Source organism: Rhea americana, unplaced genomic scaffold, assembly GCF_003343005.1.
Source record: "Rhea americana isolate MKP2758 unplaced genomic scaffold, rheAme1 scaffold_25, whole genome shotgun sequence".
In the NCBI taxonomy this organism is placed as follows: domain Eukaryota; kingdom Metazoa; phylum Chordata; class Aves; order Rheiformes; family Rheidae; genus Rhea; species Rhea americana.
Genome location: NW_028186368.1, coordinates 6,002,495 through 6,029,857, shown reverse-complemented (window position 1 = coordinate 6,029,857; position 27,363 = coordinate 6,002,495). Strand labels below are relative to the sequence as shown.

Genomic DNA, 27,363 nt, shown 5'->3' with positions numbered 1-27,363 from the left:
TTTAACATAAAAAAAATTCAGGTTGGAGTAGAAAAAATCCTCTAATTTCCCCTGCTCCCCCAAAACAGCATTATATGTGAGCATAACCAAAATCGCATTATTTTTTCCTATCATTTCCAAATGATGACCATGAGGTCATCTAGCCCTTCCTGCCCTGCCCTCCTCCCCCCCCAAAAAAAAATTGCTCTACTTACAGTAAAATACTTTTATATAACGCTAGTTGCAGGTAGATATAAGATAACATGCCTATATATGCAAATTCACCACAACAAGAATACTGTATTTTTCCATGATATCAAAGAATTAATAAGTGTTCCTAAAGACCACGATTTCTTTTCTCTCACATTTCAGCTACTTATCTCTTCTTCAAGAAAATGCATCTTTAAGAGTATTGGCAGTGAGCTGCTTCTGCTTATGAAGTTTATGAGGTTGCAATATTTAATAACAGGTTCTATCACAGCATTTACCCACATTTCTAGTTAGTATTTTTGTCTTCCTCTCCTGATCTGTCTATGTTAAAATGTTGCTTAATTGCTTAAAATATTTGCTTTTAGGTTAGAATTACGGTCTTTAGGGCTGTATCAACCAATTATACTGGATAACATACACTTTACAATACTGGCTACTATCCCACAATAAACAATGGTCTTTTCATAAAAGAAACAGGCAAACCATTAAAAGATTTGAGCAGCCAGCTAATAATGAACCAGAATACCCAGTATCCAACCATCATGCTATTCCTGTACAAATCAAATTGACAGTGCTCAACAGATTTGATTAAGAAAACTTATACAGTAATTAGACAATTACTTTAAGACACCAAACAGTCAATATCTATTTGATACGATACAGTTATATTATGGGAGGCTATTCATCCGACAGAACACCTGACAATATTATTCCATTCAAAATAACTAATAACCTGAGTGAAAATCAACGATAGAAAGTTCAGCCTTACCAAGATAAGGAGTGAATGTGTCATGAGAGCAAACCGGCAGTAACTGCTAGGTAGTCTGTATATTTTGTCTTCTTAAGAAGGGGTGGAAGGACAGAAATACAGTCAATGCTYCGTCTCTTAAAAGATAGTTTGAACACAATAAAACAGACTGAGAAGGAGAACTGGAAAAATACAGACTAGGATGGGGCCAGTGGAATATACCATGTCTCTCTCGACCCATCAATCACATTCATATTCTCAGTAGTCAATCCTTCAGGGAAGGATGTCCACATCAGCTAACAAATCCAAATATTCTCAGAACCGCACGGAAAGGTTCCTCTTTACATGATTGGTGCAGCTCTTTTGTTTCCAAAGGCTTTAAATCTGCAGCAAAGGAGATGGGACCAGCTGACCCTGCTAGGCAAACTCAGAACCCTGGAAATAGATTAGACCAAGATATCTTAAATAGCAGCATATACATTATGGGTACTGCTTGTATCACTGCAGATACACACACATTCCTTGTGCAGCTGTCTCCTCATGCACAGGAGTAGACTTTACTGTGTACAAAGTAACTTTGGGAATTCTCCATATAAGTTGTGTTAGTCTTCAGCACCTCACAGACTAGTACCACCCTGTGGAAAACTGAGACATACTACACACACAAAAGACATGACAAGTCTGCATCATGTCCTACATGCACTCACAAAGTAAAGATGATACAGAACTTAGTAAATGAACCAATAGAGTCAAAACAAAAGCCCACACCCAAGATCTAGCAAGTAAACACAACTAAATCCAAGTCTTAATACTGAACATACATACATGCAGGGAGAATCCCATGCCAAAGCAAAAAGCTGATTATCAAGCCAATGGGAAAGTAGAGAGAAAGAAAACAACCACTTGCTTTAAGAAAACCATGAACAAGCTCTCAGCAAATCAAGAGAAATATTATTATTTACTTATAGCTTGGAGGTTATTTATTGAGACCAATAATCTGAATCAAACTGGAAGTTTTTACAGAACAGCCTGACTGCTGGAAATCAAGACCAAACTTTCTGGACTGACAGATAAGTGATGGCCAATTTCACATCACCATTTCAAATCTCCTTTGGAAAGATCGTGCTTACTTAACTGGAGCCATACCCTCCTATTTATACAGGATGTCTTTCTAGGTAGCACAATATTAGTGATTCAATGTGTGGTAAGACAGTTTTTCCCCATACAAAATAAAGTAACAGGGAATACATGTAGGGACTTAAAAAAAACCTCACTAGTTAAATACAGACAAATCATACCTACATTGTGAAGGAATCAGGATCTTTCACATATGATCAGTCAGGCAGGATCATGAACTGGGAGAAGTGATGTTGCAGTTGCATTTAAAAACCCCATTGACATGGATTCTCCAGGTATTTGAACAGTGTGCATTAATTTCCTGCATGCATGTTCCTATCCTGAATTCTTACAAGAAAAATTGCTTTCCTACCAAATTCAGCTGCTTCATCTACAAGACTGAACAGCTGACAGATCTTCTAATGTGAGTATTCTAGCTGCTGCTTCTGGACAGTTACATTTCCATCATTGTCACTGTCCTCAAAGTCATCAAATTAATCAAAGGTGAAAGATAGAAAAATGGGATAATGACRATGGCTAGCAGAGCAAAATATTAAGTGACTGACAATAGCACCAAAGCATAGCTAGAAGTGATGGGTAGTGGGGCACCACTGTAGATGGGCTGGCCTCAGCACCTGGAGAGGAGGCTTTGCTGCAGCCCTTTCATCTCCCTTGGGATGGACTCACACAACGGCTGGCAGCTGGAGTTTTCCTGCCATACCCCAAATCTCTCAATGTGAACCTTTTAGGTGGGAATGGGATTCTGCAGTCTACTGATGAGGATCTGTAGAAAAAAAAGGTGTCCTCAGAAAGCCAAAGGTTTTGACTTGTTTTAGAGTTTAGTGGGTTTGAGGGTAAAAACTTAAAAGCTGCTAAAGAAGCAAAGAAAATCCCACATAAGCTCTGCCACAAAGGGAGTCCTGGCGAGCACTGCGTGTGCAGCCTGGACGTAGAGAACTGCAGAGCTCTACCTGAGGAACAGTCCAGGCTAATAGCACATCTTGTATGTCCCAACTGCAAGTGAAACAAAGAACTCCTGTTGCTTGCACAATAATCTGACGCAGAGTAGACTGAGAAGCCTCTTTCCAACAGAAATACCCTGAACCAACCTCTTTCAGACAGCAGCTTCCCCTTTCTTCACTGCAAGCTGACATCTACAACTGTTGCCAAAATATGTCAAAATTTGAACTTAACTTCTAATTGCAGTGAAAATAGTCAAGACACACTTAACTAAAAGCATTAATTCAGCTTTGGGGCTTCCAATAGTACCTTACTGAATTGCTACATGTTCCTGCATAAGGCTGAAACAAGTAATCTTGATGGCAGTACATCATTGGATTTTTTTTTTTTTTAACTACAGGTATTTCTATACATAATTAAGATATCCTTAGAACAGCAATTGATTCCCATATGTAAAAACTGGATAAAAGGAGGTTATAAAAAGACTTCTTAGAGGGGAGAAAAAAACAAAACGTTCAACTACATAAAAAAAGCTTTTCCCACCACCAAGTTTTGGTTTAGCGTAACAAAAACAGTACAGAAACAATGACAGAAAAGCAGCTACTAATACCAATTGTTTGATAATTATAATCAATTATCTATTTATCACAGTCTTTGTTTTACACCAGTGAAGTTTTATTTTAAAGAATAGGTTTTACCACACTAGAACTACCTGTGGTAAAAAAATCAGGTGAAAGCAGACAATWCTACTCCAAGCTGAGTTCTGCTATTGTTATAAATATTTATAATTACAAATAACTGATGTTAATTTAAAAGGTAATCTTGTTAATATTACCCAAAGTCATCCAAAGACTATAAAATTACATTGCAATTATACATATATGTATGTATGTATTTTTTTTTCCTTTGGGCATTATATAGCACAAGAAAGCCAAAAATCAAGGTTGTTTTTTTTGGCACAATCTATGTAACAGCTATTTTAGAAGAGTTCAGAATTCTGGCTTTTTATCTAATGTACTTTTTAATTACTGCATTAGAATAGCAGGTGCAAAGTGACTTCTATTAAACCTTTCATTTTGAAAGGTACAACAAAGCAAATCAATATTGCATTTAAAAGGTAGTAACAATTTATGTTACGAATTTCAATTTAGCATCTAAAAACAACCTACAATCAACCTACAACATTCTCAAGAGGAAATTCTTCTAACAGAAAGAAGAATGTAATATGCTAATAATGCAGAAACAAAAGATACATTAATCATAAAGTAAGATTCAAACCTAAATCTGCTCAAGCAAGGAAATTGCGTTTCTGGCCTTTTTTTCAAGCCAAACAAATCTTGATACTTAAGGTATCAAGATCATTTCAAAGGTATGCACTTGTTAGTATTACAATACTTTGAAACAACATTAGGATGGAATTTGAGAGGTTTAGAGAGTTAAGAGATAATCTGCATACTCAACCATACAATCTCACTGGTTTAACTGGTTAAATAAAAAGTATTTAGATAGTCACCATGCGTCAGTTTTCAGAAAAGGTTTTCATACCAGTTGGCTTCCCAGAAAGCACTCATTTTTAGATGACTATAATTTTCTTTTGTATTTCTAAGAATAAATACTTATTCTTAGTATCTTATTTTGGACAGAACAAATAGAACATGAACATTAAAAATATACAGTTCTGTTTGTGTAAATTAAACTTTTATCTAAAGGACTGCACAGCTATTCAGGTTGTTCACTGTCCTTTGGTTTCATCTATTTTCATTTTTCTATGCATTGCACTTCAGAAGTCATGCTACAAGCTTCAGACGGCAGCAACTCATATGCCAGATCAGAACTAGATGATAGCCAAATTTGTTTTTATATTTCAGCTATTTAGTTCTCTGAGYTAACTTTTCCATTTCATAAGAAGGAAGTGAGTAGGAGGGGAGGTCATCTCATCCTTCACAGGGCAGTTTCTTTGGTCTTAAAGAACAAGATGCTCACATAGCTCCAGACAGAGCTATCCACAGAAAGCCTCCAGTCATTTAGCCCATAGAAATGCTTATAACTCTTACGTAATTTTTCTTTAGCTATCGTCTTCTTATTTTTTGCTGAGAAAAAAGGCTGAGCTTTGTAACTAACCAGATTTCCCGCAATTTAGAAAAACTTGTATCAAGACACCAGCAGTACTTCAAGTGGATATACATACTTTATGTATTTATATGGCACCACAAATATCAGACAGCCTCTACATCTCCAGCATATTTATCYTCATACCATAGCTACAAAGTGAGAAGGTGCTATGATGCAAATTTTACTGATGGGAGAAGCATGGCATTCAGGAAAAGTGCATCTTGCAATAGACCATTAATCCTAGTCACAGAGTAGGAAACAGAATCTGTATCTGAATTCCTCAGTTAGTGCCATCAGCAGTGAGTCATCCTCCTCCAACTCAAACAGCCTCACCAGCCAGGTTGAAAAAAAAAATCTATCAGCTGTAAGAGCCAATTCCTTCACAGTCCTCCTCAACTGATGTTCACAGAGAGGGATAATACGCTGCAATGTGGTTTAGGTCAACAAAAGTTACAATCTTTGTACGTAACTCAGTTACTATAATTTGGTTTAGCTTCATTTGGTCAAATTATGGCCTTACATCAGTAAATCTTTCTTACATCTTCATTCTTCCCCAACACTTTTCATGTTAGAGACTCAAATGAYCAAATTCAGCTCTATAAGCCTATCATGGGATCAGAGAGCATCATTAGAGGCAGGTCCCTATATTTGATGATCATTTTGTTTGCCACTGAATCAACTTTCCTTCAATAATCTGCTCTCTAGTTAGACAGTTAGAGGCCTTCATTATTTTTCACTGTATTTGCAACTCTTAATCCTCCTGATTTGAACGCAAGCCAGTGAAGCTTTGTCCAAGCTGAAAAATCTCAAACAGCTCTCAGAAATATAATGTGTCCCATAACGGGTTACATCTGAAAAATCTGCAGAATAATTTTATGGCAATATTAACTCTTTCATTGCTCATTATTTAAGAAAATAAGAGCTGTTATGTTCATTTCTGAGATTCTTGTGCCTCTTCCTGTAACTACAGTTTTCAGCATCCTCTCCTACAGCTGCCTGAATTTCAAATTTGCTCTTAGTTGGAATTATCAGTGATATAATTTATAAATACAACACTTGCTTTAAACTGTAAAAAACAAAGCTCTGTGATCACTGTAATGCAATTTTAATTTAGTTCATTCTGTATTGCAATTGTACTTTAAAAACTCTTTCTTCACATATTACAAAAAGCTTAGAATATACAAGTTTTCTACTCTAATGGTGGCTTCAGTGTCTTCAGAATACAATTTTGGCTGTAGCATACATACAGATCTTCATGATAGGCATTAAATCGAGATAATATTCAGACCCAAACCATAAAGACATGCATTGCCAATTACCATATACAATAGTATTCATTGTTTATTCTGCTCTTTAAATGCATCAATGCCAACAAGTGCTTAAATTATGCTGTGAATATATTCTCAATGAATAAACATTAAGGAGTCATGTATCAGCAAATACCAAAACCATCAGCACAAAAAAACCCTGAAGTATAACAGTGATCTCAAGCTAGTAGAAGTTATTTTTTTTAAAAAAAAAAAAAAGGTTAGGATTAGTTTCTCAAAGCAAGTTACAAATTATTTCAAGCTCACATAGAATCTAACAATCTTTAGGAATGAAACCTTTAATAATGAATTTAAAGCACTGAAAACATCAGCTGCATTTAGTGAGGAAGAGCACAATGATGCAAGACTTTTTCTTGTTTGGACTCGAACAAGTTAATGTAATTCACTGAACATTCCTTATTGTAACACGGAGGTTGGAATACTTTAGGGTGTTGGAAGCTTCATTCTGTAGAAGCTTGAACCTGATCTTGTGCACAATGACGAACACACAGTAAGTCAAAAAAATGACACTATAGAAGGCATTAAGTATCAGCAGGACTGGAACTAGAGATCATAAACTCTTCTAAATAGTACAACTATCTTCCAAATATTAACACAGTGCCATCAATGCCAGAGGYAGTAAAAGAACACAGGAATCACCCATTTCACAGAAAATGSGGGGAGGAGGGGAGTAAAAAAAAAWTCCTTAAAAATTGGAGCTTTGATTACAGAGACAGTGGGAATATATTTCGAAATACAAAGTCTATTTAAAGAAAACAGCTAAAATGACAAGTAACTGTCATAAGAACAGCTCAGATAATAAAATTGACAACATATTAAGCACTGAAGTTCCTGCTTACACTAAAAGCGATCATCAGTTTTCTGCAGAGAATTTTGCAGAATGTATACATTACTGTCGCAATAATCACATAATCAGAGAAGTTCAATACTTAAAATTTCAATGTGAAATAATCTTTTCTTCTTTTCCCCCATTCACCCCCCAAACCTACCAAAACAAAAAGTGTGTGGGGAGAAGAGTACTGCAAGATGCAGTCTCAATGAGGAAACGTCCACCTGTACACATACCCAGGCGTTTGTTTTTATTTAATCAAAAGAGCATTATTTCTTTTAATAAAAATTTAATGCTGTACTTTATAAAACATGAGAAGAACAATTTGGTATTTTTCTCCATATCTTGTGTTACTTAAATACAGGCCCAAATTCACAATTAATAAAGAATAAAGTTGTACTATTTGCTCAGAAGGGCAAATAGCACTGCATTTTCAGAGAACAATAACTGGAGTAGGAAAAAATGACCTTTTCATTTGCGTCACAAATGAAATGCAGAAAGAGGCCCTCTTAAAAGTCAWTTATGGTCTGAATTTCTATTTCTCCTTTCTTTTCCTTTTAGTGTTTTTCTTTTAAGCTGCCATTAAAAAAAACTCACTTCCATTAAATAATTCAACTTGTGTTTACCTTGATCATCCATGACAATAAATTCTTCAGACTACTCACAAGCATTAGTTCGCCCCCTGCCCTGACTGATCTAATTATATTATCCTTTAATTTCAGTGACTACCTCTTGTTGTACAGTAMTATACATTAAAATTATGATTTCCTAAGGACAACTCATTTCAGACAATATTTTATCTACTTATTCTCTCCAWACTCATACCCGCTTCACATTTTGACAATTCCCTGAAAGTCTGCAGTGATATCAGAAGTACACCACCCCAATCTTGCATCAAGAAGATTAACGTGAGATAAATTGGTATGACATCCTTCTCTATCATGAGAAATTACAGCATAATGATAATTATGACAGGTCCTGTACCTTTTCCAGTCTAGAAAATGACGTGAAAAGAAAAGTCAGGCTAAATATTAACATTAGCATTGTTTGCTCCATAGAAGCTCCCACAATGAAGAWGCAGCAGTGAGAGGAATTTCATAAAAATCAAGAACAATATTTTACACTCCTTTGATAACGTTAAGACAAGTCTAAGCCACTTCAGATCATGACTGATCCATCTTTTTTACACATAGACATTGGTTACTATCTAAGATCTCAATCACAGTTAAGAAATACTGAAAGAAAGGCAACTTATTCTGTATAGAAAAATAAAGATTCATATTATAGAAGCTACCAGTGAGAAAGGTAACATTACTTCTATAAGCCTGTGACTTGTAACTCTAATCCTCTAACTCAAATCCTATGCCCCATCTTMATCTTTATTCTCTCCTTTTCACTCTTCCACCTATGTGCTCTGAAATGTTGATAAATGGCTTCAAACAACAAGCAACAAGCCAATACCAAATCTGCTTATTTTAATTTCTAGAAATTTCACTAACGAATCATGTCAGAGCCATACCTTTGGTTTATACTTCTGTGCAAAAGCATGACCCTAAGTCTGATAATAGATTAATTTTCCTTTCACCTACAAGCAGATGCATATCCTTACACAAGACAGACAAAAGTTAATCTTCATAACTTAAAGGCTTCTAAATCAGAGAATATCACATTTAACCTTATCTCAAGTCACGTTCAGCAAAGTGATAACTGAGAAGTGACATTTAATAATTTTCAGCGTATATGTCAACCACCACACAATTATAAATTTAAAATCTCAAGCTTTAAAATTTAACCAGGTAGAACCAAGAAGATTATAATCAAACAACAAATAATGTTATACAATTTACCTCTGGTACAATCATCTTTCCTCAGATCTGAAAAAGACTTACAAATTATCCCTGCTACCGGGCCCATGCCCAGGCAAAGTGTGATAAAGAGATTTACCCAAGACTTGTACAGACAACTGAGCTCAAGACAGAACAGATATACYCAAGGTACCAATTCAGAGCACTAACCAAAGAGCACTTCAAAGCAGGGCTCATCGTATTTTTTTCTTTTTTGAAGGAAATATACCCTGCTATGTGTACAAGATTTTTTGATGCACAGAGAAACTACTGCAAAGTAACATGCTATTGAGTGGTACTGGCTTAATGGTAACTGCCTGCATATCCCACAGAAAATGCTAGCAATTCAAGGCAGGTGACCCTTTCATCCAACTATTTTGTATTARATCTTCTAGAGACAGATAGATCTTCAACACAAAAGTGCATACGGTTTACTGAAAAAAAGGATATCAAAAGCACAGTTAACTTTGTACCCTGTGTTAGGTGTGAACTGCTTATAAACAAAAAGTGTGTTGTAACTTCAGGTCGCTCTCAGATACTTTGGAAGTGATCTATGGTGTACTTTTTCAGCTTCATTTCTTCCACTATACTGCAGTTTAACACCCCACACAATCCAGTGTCATAATCTAATTTTTCATGCCAAAGCATAAAACAGAAGCAATAAACATAAGGAAACTCTTGTTTAAGATCTTTATCATCTTCTTGCTTTCCTATCTTAATAACTTCACATATACCCTATCTGAAAAGGACTAGTTCTAGTGCTATCAAACTACTACACATCTTAACCTTTGCGCAAAGTTACTTGGGTAAATACATTGAGCACTGAAAACTCAGGGAGGCAAAAGACACATCCACATCCATGATGCAGGGCAAACAAGTTTATGCTGAGATTTCCACCAACACATTTTTAACCTAGAATCTGAATTGCAGTCATGCTTTGCTCATTTAGGCACTATGAGTGGTAGCATTTGCAACAGGAGGAGCACAGCTCCTAGGAGAGTTTCCACAATAAGCACAAAAGTAAGGCTGTATTACAGGAGTAAGTTAACTAGTGAAAAGTAATGGACTGCTTCCKATTTGAATAGCTGAATGTACTAGGATACAACATTCGTAAAATGTAGTAAACTACAACAGTCTTACTGAATGTAGTATGTACAATATTTCATCTTAGATAAGAAATATTCTGCAAAAAATAATAATCTTGATTTGGATAGTTGAATAATTCTGCAAAGTCATTTTTACACTGTTCTTAAAAATTACACTAAAATGTTTGTTCCATGTCTCAAATACTGCTAATACACAAAGACAGTAGGAATCTAGTAATCAGCAACTTGCTCCAGAAAGAGTGTTGATAATTAACAGCAAGTTACTAAACATGATAATTTCCCAATTATACTGCCAAATACAGTATCTGGAGTGCACTTTAAAAGAGAAAAGCTTTCACATTTATGATTCCACTACAGTGTTAAAAACTGTTGGTGCAAAGTCTCTAACCCTGTATACAACTTATAAAACATGCATTTATTTTTTTTTAACTACACAAACTATCTTGAAAATAAAAAAAGCCTATGGTAGTCACCTTTGAATCTCTCTATGTAATTCTAATTCACTTCTTGGTTAATAATTACAATTTCACCAGGATTAAAAATTTTTATTGCAAAGGTTAAAAATAGTTGTTCCTACCTCCACTTTCGTTCGGTAAAGAATGAGACGCTTAAGGCTGCCCACTTTGGCTATATGGTTGAAAGCCTGAGGTGGTATCTTATCACATGATGAAAGATTTAGTTCCTGAAGATTTGGACACAGTTCAGTAATGACCTCCAAACATGTTTCATTGAGGAAATGACCACAAGATAACTCAAGGCGCACTAGCTCAGAGCCACAAACTTTCAAGAACCTGTAAAAAGCACATTATGTGGAAAATAAATCAACTTTCCAGTGAGAATCTTTGAATACTATCTAAACTTGAAGCATGTGAAATAGGAAGTACATCCAGCAATGAAAGATCTACAGACTGCAGCTCTTATATCTCAATTGATTAACAGAACACATGATTAGGTTAAAATAAATTGACCATAACCACTCTGAGGAAATGAATTGTGAATCAAATCTTTACAAATCTGGAAAAGATCAAATTAAATTAACATCAGCCTTGAAATTCTCACTTTAGGTTTAGAAAGTTGAAACACTCTTCCTTCTTGCCATTTACTCTGAGCTATATGAAACAGAGAACATTTGACACTTGAAAACGGTCCCCAAAGCCAGTTTTGACAATGGCCTGCAATCCTCCTCCAACACGCTCGTATTTTTTGTCTCTGAGGAAACTCTGCAAACGTGAAGTTAACTGAATATCTGAATATAAAGTCAAATCAACACTTCATAGTTGTTTTAGAACATAGATGCATAAGAGGAACTGTTTCATAGAACTTATTTGAATTAAATTAAGCTCTTAGAAGATAGAATATCCAAGTATGTAGAAACTGTGATGGTCTCTACACAAATTATAACTTTGCTAGAGATCTAGTGTCAGAACTTCAAGCTCTATTACATCTAATCTAAACTTACATTAAAAATGTAAGCTTATGGCCCTTTTCATTGTAAAGATAACCTTCAAAGCTCAGTAGCTTTGTAGGTTTGATATTTAATAGGAAAAAAAAACACTTTCAGTGATTTTGTTATATTCTATTTGAAAAACTTCTCCAATAGAAAAAATAAGATCTTAATCCACAGGCTGCAATCAGTTCCCCCCATTACTTYCTACAATAATGGAGGTATCTGTGAGAGGACATGAATTAGTTTATCATGAAAAAAATCCCACCTGTTCTATTTTCAGTTCCACTGTCCTACAAAAGCCTTCAAAAAGAAAAGCAGCTTCAGGTTCTGACACTTTCACCTCAAAGTTAATACTGTTTCTTGGGTTCAAATGGTACAAGAGAAATTCTAAAAAGACATGAATCTTTCACTTCCATAAAAGCTTCTATTCYTACAGTTAAACAGATGTTAGCCCTTTCAAGATTTTGCTTTTGCTAAAATTTAGGAAAGAGAAAGGGAGGCATACCTTAATGACACTAAATGGTAATGGAGGACTTGAAGTCCCTGTCTGTCAAGATCCAACTCTCCAAACCTTCTCCTTTCCTTATTTTCCCCTCTCAAGTCTCAGAAAAGGGACTTGCCCAGAGAGGTTGTGGAGTCTTCATCCTTGGAGATGCTCAAAGCATGACTGGACATGGTCCTGGGCAAACTGATCTAGAGGATTCTGCCTGAGCAGAGGAGTCAGACCAGATGATCTCCTGAAGTCCCTTCCAACCCCAACTATTCTGTGAAGTCATACTTGCCATTCATCATCACCTTTCTTTACTCCTTCTGTCCTGCATATTACCCACCCACTTCAGGGGTTACTTCCATTATATGACTCCTAAACAACAGGGCGAGGCTTGGAGATTTTAGGATGGAACCTCCATCCCTGGAGGTTTTCAAACACAGCCATGACTGACCTCATCTATTGCTGGGGACAGTCACACTTCAAGTAGAAGCCTGGACTAGATGACAGTCAGCAGATCTTAACACCTCACATCTCTATGAGTCTATGGTAACAGAAAGAGAGGCTCTGAAAGAGTCACAGCCCCAGTCATGTGGGTTCAGTTGAGTACTGCCTTCACATCTCCTCTTCCACTGTTTTTGCATAAATCTACACAGTCTCTCTTTTCAGAATCTGTTTTACCTTGTAAAACTAGAGTTTACCAGACACCAAACACCCATCGGTCRTTTTTCTACTGGATACAGTGAATTCACTTGTAAGCCAGACTGATGAGCATTCTTATGGGAAAGCCAGAGCTGAAATGTGGAACTCATGACAGTTAACATTGGGTATCTGAACATTAGTGTTGTGTTAGTTTTAAACTAACAATCAGAGAAACATAGGACAGAAATCCTCTGTAAATCTTAGTAGAGACATACAGATTCATAGAGGAATTGGCTAATTGGTAATCATCAATTTAATGAGTGCTTTAACAATACTGAACCACGTTCACACATTCACATTCATCAACAAATTATTATCAGGTCTGAGCAGTGATATTGTCCATAAAACAATGTCAGTTGCCATTTATTATACCCACAGCTTTTAATTAGCTAACAGATAAATATTTTATGAACTATTCCATTACAATAATGGAAGCCAGGTTAACTACCATATAATTTAACAGAGCTTGGCCCTTATAACTACTGGTATACATAAACACTCTTCTCATTTTAGGGCTACTAAAAGTTAATATCATCAGGTCAGGGAAATATTCAGTTAAACCCCTAGATTGGAAAAGAACTCCAMGCTCACCAGTCTAAAGAGTTATCACCTTCATAACTTTTTATTTAAATTCACTACACTTAAAACACACAGGCAGAGCACACATAGCAACAAGGAGCACTGCATTTATTCTTCACAGTTTTGCTCCCATTTGGGAAGAGGTTATTTAGGAGACATTAAATAGAGAGAAAGGGGGAAGGGGAAATGAGGGACACAGCATGGTAGCAGAATGAACTGACAAGCATGAAGTAAAGAAATGAACAGATCCAGGAGGAGAAATTTAAAGAAGTCACCAACCAGAACAGGGCAGAGTACATTAGAGTGCAGAGTTCTCAGAGTCATTAAGATATTCACCTGTTTCCATTTAATAGGCTGCTCAGATGAGAGGTTTTTGCTCATTTCTTTCTACAAAGATTTCCAAAGCCACATGGCAAGGTAGCATATGTGCTCTCCTGCTTTCAGAGCAAACATGACATTGCCTCCATACGGCTGAGTTTTAACAGACATTGGATACAYGGTTTTAACTCAGCCCATTTAAAAATAAACAACCACAACAAAAGCTAGGACTGCCTAGCTCCCTTTTTATAGTTTCTCCTTTGCGCATAGTCCTCCATCACTTTAATTTTGCTTTTATTAACAATTTCTTTTTAATAATACATTTTTTTTGTGCTAGGCAGCAGAACAGGCCTTTACCTAAGCTCATCCTCATTCTAGATGGGGTAGGGTGGAAGGAATCACTCTCCACCACTTGCTGCTTACTTCTGTCCTCTCAGAAACTGATGTTTAGTTTTTTTTTTTTTTTTTTTTCCTCAGCTTTGGGAAATAATTTAGTCCTTCTGGATCATCAAATATATACATTAGTAGTTCAGACTCTTCTACTTGCTCATACTGACGCTAAATCACTCACAATTTTTTTTTTTTTTTTTTTTCCTCAGCTTTGGGAAATAATTTAGTCCTTCTGGATCATCAAATATATACATTAGTAGTTCAGACTCTTCTACTTGCTCATACTGACGCTAAATCACTCACAATCACTGGATCATTAGTCAACTATATTTTCCAATCTTGTAATTAATTTCTGTATTGCAAGCACATCCCATGAGACAAAAGATCCAAAACCAAAATATCAAAGTACAAGAGACAGCACTTTCCATGGCAGAACTGGCTATGTGAGAACTCCCCCAAAAATTCTCCAACTGGGCTGTCATCCTTGCTTGTAGAGTTTCCAGTAGGAAATGTAGGATATTGAGTAAGTGGGGAGCATTATGCTAACAAGGAAGTCTAGGTTTTCAATCAAGTGAGGTTCTGTTTAAAAACTACTGAATCTGGTTCATTGTGTTCAGCATTGTCTTAAGCATATGCCAAAGGTGACAGCCCAGCTCTCCCTCATATATTTACCCTTCCTAAACACACTTAGCAACTTAATTTTACACTCCTTCAATACAATCATCCCAACATGTTTGTCATGGCAATTTATCAAATCTATATTCAATGAGAAGTTCAGCAGCTCGTTTTGTAGCCACTGACACCAACCAACTGATCTTTGGTGTTTGAGAATACAAGAAAAGTGGATGGATTGTTTCTTTAGAGCTTCCCCTTGTATTGTTAACTTATGCCAGCATCTAAATTAGGGACAGTAGCTCTATACCTGAGAGGTACTGGTTACCTCATTTGCCTAGTCCTTCCTGGGTGTCCTGCCTAGAACACTTACCAATACTTTAAGAAAACAGAAGTTTCAGCAGCTTCAAGGTAACTACACTCTCCCTCCAGCTTCTCCCTCTTCTTTAGGCTGCAACCAGTCAAGAATAATGTCAAAACACACTTGGATTTTATTTTGCCTCATTTCACTTTCAAGATCTTAAAATTTTCTCTTTCTTACTCTAGTTTTATCTATAYTAATCATGGAGACTTGGCAGAAGACTTCATAATCCCAACCAATTTTGTAGTTAAATCYTGCATTTCTACTCCAAGGCAACACTCCAAGGTATCCCTGCAGCCTATTGTATTTTCTCTTCAAGTCTTTGTAATTAAGGAGACAACCTGCTTACCTTACACATGGAAGSTTTACATATCTGAATAAACCCAATCCATAATGATTCATATAATTTTGAGCTTAATTCACTCTTCTGTTCCCTCTCCCCTCAACACTGAAAGACTAGTCTGTTCTTCCTTCTTTCAGTCAGTGAGTTGTTTTCTGTTCTGTTTAGTTTCTAGAGCTGTGATGACTGTATTTGCACAGCGGGGCTTCTGTTGTTTCTATTCATGGGATACCCCATTTCTGAGATCAGGGTCTCTGCACTGAGAGATAAGTTCACATAAAAAAGTTTGAGCACCTGGTTAACTCTGGATCATAACATGATATACCAGTTATTACAACAGAGATCAGAGCAACAAAAGGAATATTGGTATAAGTCTTGTTTTAAATGGCATAAACTTAACTTAACTGGTGGAATCATGTTTTTCTATGGTTTTCTTAAAGTCACGTTCAGGTATTTTTATATTCACAGTATTTTTCTTTTTAGGCCTGCTGTATTACACAACAGCAGCAGTATCTAGTACAGAGAAYTGTAACAAAAATTTTAACATTGACATGAAGCGAAAACAAATGGGAACATGCAGGTGCAGAAGCACCAGAAGGAACAAATGGTAATACAGGGGCTGTAAGAATGGCACGTGTTGGTGGCACCTAAATTAGCAGGTCATCAAGACCCAGGACACTCAAATTGGGACACAAAGGACAGGGGTAAATTCCAAAGTCTCAGAGGTGGCCCTCGATGGTCAGATTGCACATGCTGGACATTTCTTGTGCACACACACGTATCAGTTCCCTTAGTGCTTGTGAATACACGTGCATGAGCACGACCTTGTAAAACCTGTTTTGTTTTTAAAAGGCAATGACCTTCCCTTCCTCTAAGCTTGTCTAATTGTTGCTATAATGTTGCAACATTATTTCCCAACTCTATCAATGTATTAAACTTTTGTCAGCCCATCTGACAACATTACTTGCAAGTAGGGAGACTAAGTATCTGATCTTCTGATTTTCTGAATACAGATCAAGAAATTTCAATACAAACAACATGCAAAAACATATTATTATCTAATCTTTCCTTCAGTTACAGTACTCCTAGGTTTTACTAAAATTGGAAAACAAGAGGCAGAAAAGATTTTTAAAATGAGAATCACTTTCAAGTTACTACATTACTATTTTCTGTGACTGAACATTTGATGCATGTTTCAGTAACTTCTCCAATCTTTGTACTACTTTGATTTATAGCAAACTCACTGTTTCTGTTTAAAATTTGTCCACTAACTTAAACACTGTCAAAACACACCTCTGTTAAGCAGTGACCAAAGCCTTCAAATTTTAATCAAATTGTTAAAGAAATATTCTTTGACATGCTCCAAATGTAAACACTCCATCATTGACCAGAAAGTGAAATTCTCTTAATTTGTTTTCCTATTACAAAATATTAGAGATAAACAAAAATCCTAATACTCAGATATTGAAAGTGAAACAGCTTAAACACAAGCTTAATAACATTATTAGTGATATAAGGAAATCTGTATGCACAACACAGTTTTTAAAACACCAGCATTCTTTAGCTCTTTAAACTTCAGAGTATTTATTCAGTATTCTGATATTTAGTATACCTCTAATCAAATTGCCTCACTTTTCTGTTCCTCCCACAGTGTTACTCCACTGAATGAAGAAATTCAGCAGACCTCTAATACCAGGAGAACAGTTTTGTTTATGTAACGCTTTCCATGCAATCTTTGTTTATTCTCTGTCACTTTTCCTTCCAGACACTTGAGACTGCTCAAATACTCATTTTACTTGTTTTTCACTTTTCAGTATATTTGTAGTTCAATCTAAATTATAAAGTTTARTCTTTTTAAATTTTCTGCTGAAATGAAAAATTTATGTTAGTCATTTTTAGCCCTAAGGAGTAGATGTTATCAATAAGTAAAAATACCCTCAGCTTTGCCTTAGGATGTTCATATGCCCGAAGCATTCTGTCTTCTCACGATAATACAGTATTTGCTTTAGTCATATTTCTTATTTTTTTTAAATCTACCACTTTAATACATTTTTCCAAGAACATACATATTTTCATTTATTTCTTTAAACCATGTCTCTATGAACCTTTCAGAGCAAACAAATTTATATCAAGTTAATTTTTAAGGTAAATGTCATAAGAAACCAATTACAGATAAAAGCATTTTGGAAAGACGTTCTCCAAAATAAAATTCAAGCAAGAGTAGCATTTTAACAAGCATCCACTTGCAGAGATCACAATCTAAACATTACAGCTGCAAGAATGAAATTAACTTTACCAGTCTGGAATCAGACAGTGCCAATTCTAACACTAAATACTGACAAAAGTGAAAAAAGTAAACAAAACGTAAGATTAAGAACAGGTCCTGTAGATGTCAAATGGAAAATGCACTTTCTTATAAGGATGAGGTATTCTGGTTTTAGAATTTTATTGTTCTTATACTGGAGTAGTTTCTAGTGTTTATGAAGTTATTTCAACTTGTATTTATAAAACACCCTTTTTTTCCCCCCCCTCTCAAATTAACAAATATAGATAGGTCTTTTTTAAAGAATGTAATGGAGTCCTTTGTGCTGTTATAACTCTTCCGCAGGATTCTCTGCACATTCATATGAGTAGTTTGATAAGCTCTTCATGGTTGTTTATGCAGCAACTTATCTCAAAGCTGATAAACTACAAGTAGAAGAACAAGCAATTTAAGCTACTTTCAATTCAGTCTCAAGTTATAAGACGACTTTTTCACCAACTAAATACAAAATAAAAGGCACAGCTTGGTACTCTATAGCAACGCCTMATTGCCTTATCAGACATTTCCTCTGCATACCAACCATGATCAGAAAGCACAGAGATCAGCRAGACTAGGGAGATGTCAAAGAGAGGAGGAAAGTGAAACCAATAAATTGATTCAGAAAGATTCAAGCAGTAGGCAGCAAGAGATTTTACACTAGTAAATGTAGTGGTATGTGCTCATTACTCTTACATATGGATACAGACAGCCCCATCCAAATACTTCTTTTTGCAACGGTCACTTACAATCTTAAAATCTGATCAACTTCTATTAGTAAATCAGTATCATCAGATAACTGACAAAACTAGCAATGCAGTCTGCCTAGCTAACTGACAACCTCTTCTGCAACATTCATATTCTGAGAAGGAAATGACAAAGAAAATTTAAGTGTAAAGTAGGTTTTCTAGGAAAGTCAAAGTACCACCATTCTTTGGAAAGTCTGTTTTGGTTAAGACTCAAAACTCAGTTTAGATGAGAAATGTCTAGAAGTCCAAAAGGAATACCTGCGGGGCTTCAGGATTCCATGTCCCAGGTGTTCTAATATCCACTTAACAGTGGTATCTTAATGATAGCTGAGAAAATTAAAAACAAAACATTTGACAGATTTCTCCTTCTGAGTAGTATCTCTCACTTGGAAGTCRTTTCCCTGGATAAAGTTACATAAAYGCTTTTGAAAGGAAAGAGTTAGTCTCACACATCTCCTGCATTAACAGATATTTAAAGAGCCAATGTGAAGCACATTTTCATTTCTGAAGACCAGCAAACTTCCCAAACACAAATTTTTCTTCTTTAGACATTCTTCATCAGTGTGTTTGGAAATTTTACCTTTTTTCTGCTTTTATAAACACAAAAAAGACACTTCTACARAACAAAGTTTCAAACTCACTTCTGTATAGGGAAAAAGAAAACTTTCAAAACACAAATCACACAGGGCAGGTTTAGATTCAAAATTGAAAATTCTGAGTAGAAGTCACACTTAAATTATTTAGCTCACATCTTTGTTTCAAAAATGATAAAATTGCATCTCATTCCCGGACGGCTTGTACCTCTTCCAAGGATTACTTTTCCCTAGAAATACACACAATTTAACAATTGTCTCAAGGTCTAAGAACACATCCTTCTCGCCTTCAAAGCTGTTATAAATATTGTTCACTATAATGAACATAAGCTGACCATCTTTATTCAGAGATTATTAATAATAAAGCTATGAATATTTATTATTTTAGAAATGTTGACCAGAATTGCTGATACTAATTCAGTAGTGAAGTCAAAAAACAATAATCAGCAATAAAGATGTTTTCAACTAACTAGAAGTCAGAAATGCAAGAACAGCAAAGTTTATAATCCTTTGAACTTGGACAATCATTTAAAGACTTTTTTTTTAAGCAGTACTGCAYGTTCAAAAAAAACATGAAAATGAGAAAATTCACATAAACATGCATACACTTTTCAAAAACATTTAATAGCTAAGCATCAGAAAGCAAAAACTTGATGACTTCAGAGCTGAATTTAAACTCAAGCTCACATTTATTTTCAGCACACTGTATCTAAAAATYCAAGTTTTAGATAAACTTTTGTATCCCATTCAACTAAGTCTTATCTATCCCTTTTTTCCACCAAACCTAAAAGAGTAGAACRCTCTTGATTATACTGAGGGGCTGGGAAAAAGCATTCTCATCCTAACAGAGTATTTCTTCAAGTTACTTTACTTCCCTGGGGGCACCAAAGGAAAGAAAAACATTTGAGTACTTTTTAACCTTTTCATTCAGAAAATGAAGGAAATCTAAGACAACTCATTTTTAAGATACATTAAACATCTCTGTTTCTTATCTGTCAAGTTCAGCTTTCACCTGCCACTGCTGATTATCTAGCTTCTAGTTGAAGGGCCAATCTTTAAATGAAATGCATTGATAGATGCTGTTTAACTAATTCAAATGAGCAAAGAAACAAGAAATGAGAAGTTAAACAAGCAGAGAACATGGCTGTTATACAGGGAAGAATCCCAGCGAATTTGCTGTTTTAATGACCTACAGCATAGTCATATTTTCATCTCAGTGTGAAGATGCACATGTAACCCCCTTGCTTCCCAACAGCACTAATGTTTTAAATCATTTTTATGAAAATATTTACGTCTACATTGCACTCCAGTGATTACTTAGGGCCTGTGCCTTATAAGCATGCACTGTAATCAGTTTCTTAATGCAGCCATTCCAATATAGTCCTACTGATGACTCATCTATACACAGGACAACTCTCCAAATGTTTTCTTTGTAAGATGGATTTTCTGTAGCATAGTTCCAGCTGGAGTCTTTTGGAATCTCGGAAGAAAGTAAAACACTGCTCCGCCTGGAAGAAGCCTTTCAGGCACAGGCAATTCGGCACATGCAGATTTTATATATTAAAACAGACTGCTGCTGCTGCATCTAGTACCTCTTACTGTTTTAGCTGGGTTTTTTTTTCCTACGTTATAAAAATCACATCCTTTACAGTAAATCAAAGTTTGCCTTCTACATCTTATTAGAATTCAGAGTCTTAGCAACAAACTACTGAGCAGCCACTATACACACACAGCTCATCAAAATACTTCTGTACATTTAGCACTGACCTGCTAAATCCAGAAACAGAGATGGCTCCCCTGTTTCCAGTCCAAGATAAATTCAGCCACTGGAGGAGAGTGCAGCGAGACTGGAGGTATTCCAAAGATGTGTCATTAATCCTTGCCCAGTAAGGTTGTAAACTGAGATGAATGTACTGTAGAGGATCACAGCAATGTTGATATAGTAGCTTACAAGTTTGTGCTAGTCTACACAGGTCTGGTACCGTAAGGTGACTCAAAATCAACTGGATGAGCTATATTAAAATACAAAAATAGAAAGTCATATATGATCATACAGCACTTGAAATGTTAGGGGAAAACTGCAAAGGAATAATAAAAGATGTTCCAACTTCAAAGAAAAGTAAATCCTTTTGCTTAAAAGTAACTTCTCAAATCATTGATCAACTATTAAATAGGATTGCACTGCTTTCTCAATTTGACAGCATATTAAATAAGAAAGGAAAAGCAGATCAACATATGAAAGTGACAGGAAATTTTCAAATTAAAAGTTTCTTTACTCATGCTAATTTAAATAGTGATATATATGTAAATATTATGTTTACATATTTCCCTTCACAACATCTGCACATTTGTTGCTCAGAAGACTAAATCAGCATCCCTTTCTTCTCTGGATTTGGATTTTAGCTGGTGGTACATTTGCAGAGTACATGAAAATCATGCTATGGTCCAGTTTCTCCAATTCTTGCACTGCACTAGATTTATTCTTCTGCTCCCTGCTCTTAAAAAAAAAAAAAAAGAAAAAAAAAAGAAAATCAAGGTTTTGTGTTCTATCTTACATCCTCTCATAAGCTGGACTATGGAACTAGATAAAGAGTTCAACATTTACAGATCATCTTTTATAAAGTAACTTCCTTCTTGCTGTAATACTTTCACTGCATCTTCATTCTATGCCAGAGTCAAATCTGAAATGCAAAATTTTTTAAAATCAAATTGAATTACCCTGGCTTATCAGCTCTTCTCACTAGCATCACTCTATTTTTGTAATGACTTGTCTCATATGCAGAAATGAGTAAGTATCCTATTCTCCTAACATGCTTTATTTTCCTTTATAAAGGAACATTAACCAAAACAAATATCAACAAAAAAACAYCATACAAACACTCACTTTAGGAAATAACAAAAAAACCTCACCRCAATGCCTCTCTTAGAGGCTGAGAAAAAATACATTTGAATAATGAAATCTAAAAATTAATGTTGACTTAACTAGGACTTCCTTTAACAGCCATAAACACTTGCACTCAAGTGATATAATCAAAATTGACTACACACCTTCAAGTAGAGTGGGAAACAATAACTCCCTGAAATGAATCAGTGTAAATTAAAAAAAAAAAAAAATAGTCCTGTGACTCTTTCAAAATATCATCATGTTTAATTTTAACATTTTAACTTCTTGCATGGATTCACATGACAAAATTGTCAAAAATAAGACTAAAACTTGCAACATTGAATCAAAATGAAGCTTTTCAAGAGATCCAAAACAAATTGTACTTCCAAAGTACCACTTCATGGAAAGTTAATCCCTACCTCCTGTCAGTTTTGGAAGAGACGGAGCAAGAAAACAGTTCAGTTTCCTGCAAAATGAGAGACTTTACTTCCTACTCAGCTCCAGATTTAGTATTCAAATATGAAAAATACTACTACACATGTACAGATTTTTCATTTACAAAAAACTAACTTCAAATTCAAAGCATACAGTATGTGCATATACTCAAGCTTCTCTCAAGCCTGACTTCAGCCTTCCCTGTCTTCTCACTTTTTTCATCCCACAAATATCAGCAMAGACCTCCTCCTGCACAGGCATCTGGAACTCTTACCTCAGCTTCACGTTGAGCATCAGAGTGGACATTTCAATGCAACAGTAATGAACTGCATACACGCAGTGCATTTAATGATACAGTATAAATCAAAGCTTGCTCCCAACTGACATTTAGGTTGTTGGCTTTTTTGATATCTGAGGGAGCAAACTAACTGGGAGCTAATATAATCTCAAGTTAATATCTTGATTTTTGCCTTGCTCACACACATGCCTTAGCATATAAGTTGCTTAACACAGTTGTCTGCTATTCCAGTAATAGATATCTAAACAGATACCTATTTTGTTAATACTATCAATTCACTTGAAAGAATTTTTCAATGTTCTGAAAGGCAACTTCAGGCTATTTTGCAATCTGTCAGCTATTCCATTGCCGTAATCCACCCGAATAACTACTTTCTGAATGTCCTCCCCTCTCTGAGGTTTTCAAATGCTTATTTATCAAGTTTTCTAGAGCAAACAGCCCAGCAGTGAAGGCTGCAGAGTTAGCTGAATTTATGCCTACAATTAATGTGGCATAATATGCCTGCTAAAACAAAGCAACACAAATTTTGTTATATGGGAGAAAAGTTGCTCTGACTTTTGAGCAGTGAAGATAATGCTGAATGAAACTATAAATGCCTCACCAGTGTCCTTTTACACTAACTGAYGACTTCAATCAGTATTTCACAATATACAGAATGCTGCAATTCTTCTCCACCTGAGATGAAATCTCTACCACATGAATCTTAATGAGAACAGATAATCCTTCTTTATTTTTACTAAAATTACACTACTCTAACACCTAGAATGAAAAAAATATAATGAAATATCACTACTATGACATTAAGATATAAATACTTTTTTCTTGCCTTTGATTCAACAAAGATAGCATGTTCCAAATCTACAGGCTAATAACCATTAATCACTTACTCTGGAGTCTGGYGTCTGTCAGAAATCTGCTTTTTATGTATGTGTAACCTAGCATAAAGTGCAATTTGATACTATAATGAATATGTGACATGATGTGCTGCACTGTGCTATGCTGTGTTCACGGTGATTCCCAGAATGCTGGGGAACTGAGTATCTGCTTTGAAAACTAATCTCATAACACAGAGTTTCTTGCAAACAATTGTTGTTACTCAGCATTTATGAAGAATTATGCAAGCAGCATTATTGTTTCCAACGGTTACTGGAAAAATACTACACAGGAATTTAARAGAGGAAAACAGAATATAGCTAACGTTACACCAATTACCTTTACCTTTTTAGGGTATGATAGACCAAAAAGTTGTAATCATCAGAAGTGCTTTCTCCCATTTCTAGGGACAAAATGCACATTCCACAGTTTTTTTTAAAAACATATATATACACAGACACACACATAAACTAAAAAACATAGCTTAAAAACACAGAAGTCTCCCTCACTGTATCAGAGTTTGCTTATAAGCCGAGACAAGATCTCCACCACATCCTTCCATACATGGAGTAAAACTACCAATAGTGTGTCTGCTAATGGTTCTTACTTTCCAACAAGTTTCTTCAGCTTTCTAAAGAAACATGAATAATAGTAAACGATCATCTTTTAGACCTAATAACATACTTTCTGCAACTATACTACAACAATACAGAATTTGATTTGGCAAGGAAACAATGCTTGGGAACTAGTCAAACCCCGAAATCCTGTACTTTCTAGGAATTTCCTCCTCCTTTAATTCTTCATTTTTTCCAATATGAAAGTACTTTGGCATATACAAACCACTAATTCAGAAACATTCAAATGAATACTAGACTGCCTTTTTTATTATTATTATTCTGCAACTAGGGGTTCCACAGCTTACACTCTAAATAATTAGAATTGATAGAAACACTTAAAGGACAAGAGATACGCGGACAAAAAGAAGGAAGACAGGAAGTAAATAGTGGTACTCCCTAGTACCCCTACTCCTACATGCCTCAGTGTAGTTTAGGAAAACAAACTCCACAGCTCCATGATGATAGCTTGCATCAGCAGACACATACACACTCAACTCTGCATGTGAATGTACAGAGAGCAGATCACACAACTGCTTCACAGAACACCACCAGTTAAGTCTTTCTGTTTTCTCCTAGTCTCATAAAACACTTTGGTGCAGTGGGTTTTTATACCACCAGGGTACAGATCCGGATCCCGATCCTTTCAGCAATGAAAGGCCGCAAAGGCTTTAAGCCTTTTCTTGATTCACAGAACACAAAGGATCTTACTGACAGACTGCACAAACAAATCATGACTCCAGGAAGGTTAAAGCTAGAGAGTTCTTCTACACATGCTCAGTCTACTCTGCTATGGCAGCTGGCAGTTGGAGACTATTTGGACATGAAGAGTCTCCTAGAAAGTCCTTCCTCAGATTTAACATAATTCTAGAGATAAGATGATAGTATGCACGCTTCACAGCTACTAAGSATTGGTTAACACAGCCCATGAGCCATGAAGAAAAATTCTCTCACCTAGCTGATCCAAGACTTCACGCTTCCTTCTAAGGAATCCTGTGCCCCAGGAGTTGACYATTTTTCTCTTTTGTTGGCATGAGGAAACTAGACTCTTCTAATGTTTTTTGAAYACACTGCACCAAGGTATTCTTAATGCCATTCCAAAAAGTGATATAATGAAAGCATCATCTACAAAAGCTTCAGAAAACTTAAAATGGTGAAAGACCAGAGGAACAGTTTTYTATTTTAAGACAACTCTAGAAGACCATTCAGACTGTATCTTTTGTGAACAATTTGACAGTAGCATGAATTAGTCTTAAACAGGCAGCTCAAGGAATATGAAGACTATGTAAAGACTATGAAACAGTCACATATTTACAGTCAGGATGAACATATAAGAAGATACTAATTTTCACATAGTGTATCATAACTAGAATTRGAATGAGTCAGTGGATGCTGCATTTCATCATTACAAAGTTCCAGCACTTCTCAGAATAATTTGGCACTGGTCTTGAAGACAGTATAAAGAACTGTTCTCATATCTGATGCTATAAAAATTGTCATACTACAAAGAGTAACATTTCTGTTATTCTAACWGAAACCCAAACCTTCTACCTGAACCAGAAAAGCAGGAGACTAGGATTTCTGTTGTCACAAAACCAGTCCAGAAAGAGTCCTTTGTAGTTTTCTGACAAATATTCTACCCATATTTTCAGTTTCTTTAAATCAAAGCAAAAGAAAAAAAAAAGTGTTTGGTACTGATAGACCCTATAAGTGCACTAATGAAACCCAGTATGTTAAAAAAAAGAAAAAAGGAGGCTAGTACCCAAAAAACGCAGAAGAGAATACAGAGACAGAAGTTCATAGGAGTAACAGCACTACACAAATATTTCCTTAATGATAATCCYGATAACCTGTATAATTATGTGAAACAACAATAAGGTTATTAAAGTAAACTACCCAGTAATCTACCATACTACAGATCAATATATCTAGCYCTTCCAAATTAAGCTTCCTAGATTTAAGTCAGGTTTTCACTAGAGGCATTTTYTTAAAATGGCTGAATAAGAACAAACTTTCAAACAATTACACATGCTAAGATTTTCTGGACTCAATAGGGATAAGATCCAACATATACTCAACAGGGATCTAACATAACAACATATTACTTCACATAATAGTTTGAGTGAAAACGAAGACCTTCAAAGACCTGAAAAAAATATAAAAAGAAGATAGCTCTCACCATCTTTCTCCAAYGTATTTATATTCTCCATCCTCATTTCCTCTAAAAAAGTGCAACAAATTTCTTTTGCCAGTAACTAGACCACAGCAGCACCCAACACTGCCTGGTACAGAATTAGGGTATTTAGAGACAAGTGGCCATGATAAAAACACAATAAAATGTGAAAAAAAAAAAACAAAACGCTAATGAGATCACATGTTTCTGTAAGTTCCCTGCAACCAAGGACACCATCTCTCATTATTCTCCCCGCAGTCTCAAAAGCCGATCTACTTCAAGCCAAAAGCAATCTGAGCACCTGATGTACTACTACAGGAAAGAAACACCTGCTTCTTTTGACAGATTGTACTAGCCTAAAGAGTAGGAAATCTGTCTCCACCTAAATTCAGAGCTCAGACTGGCAAATAAAGGCTTCTCTCCACTCTGTGCAAACCCAGTTTATTTCAAGAGAGGAGAAGATGATGCATCAAGTGGTCTCTAAATTGTTCATCTGACTATACTTAATGCAGGCTGGTATCAGCCTCCACAAATGGTTACACTCCACTATGAATTTCAAGGTCTGCACACAATATTCAGCAGTCATGCTCAATCAATCTCTATACTAGAAACTACAAGAAAGATAATACTTATTTACATTGACTTCCAACTTCAACCATTCTGTGATTCTGTGCAACTTTAAACATACTTGCAACTCCCATACAGGCACAGGATCACAACTTTTTTCTGCTATTTTTTTGTTCCACACAAGTGCACCAAAACAGGACAGCGAACACGAGTCCAGAGAGCAGAGCTACAGCACTTTTCACTTGCATTGGGATTCAAAACTTAGCCARACAGAAGAAGCTCATTTCATAATAAGCTAATAATGTGAAAAYGACAAGGCACTTTCAAGAACACAGTTCTAGGGTTTTTATAAGTGAGGTAACAGAAAAAGAAAYATTTAGCTTATTATCACTTCCAAATTTTGATCCCGT

General features: G+C 35.6%; 1 protein-coding gene across 7 annotated transcripts in view; it reads right to left on the bottom strand.

Annotated features, from left to right (window-relative positions):
- FBXL4 (F-box and leucine rich repeat protein 4) overlaps positions 1-27,363 on the bottom strand; it is a 67,083-nt gene that overhangs the window by 22,789 nt on the left and 16,931 nt on the right. For all 7 annotated transcript variants that reach the window (XR_014896112.1, XM_085306943.1, XM_085306945.1 and 4 more), the window contains 2 exons: positions 20,877-21,121; positions 10,810-11,023 (listed from right to left, as the gene is read on the bottom strand). Coding sequence is in view for 6 of the 7 variants with exons in the window: in XM_085306943.1 (XP_085163069.1) it covers positions 10,810-11,023; positions 20,877-21,121 (459 nt within the window). In the remaining variant the exon portion in view is untranslated. The remainder of the gene's footprint in view (positions 1-10,809; positions 11,024-20,876; positions 21,122-27,363) is intronic.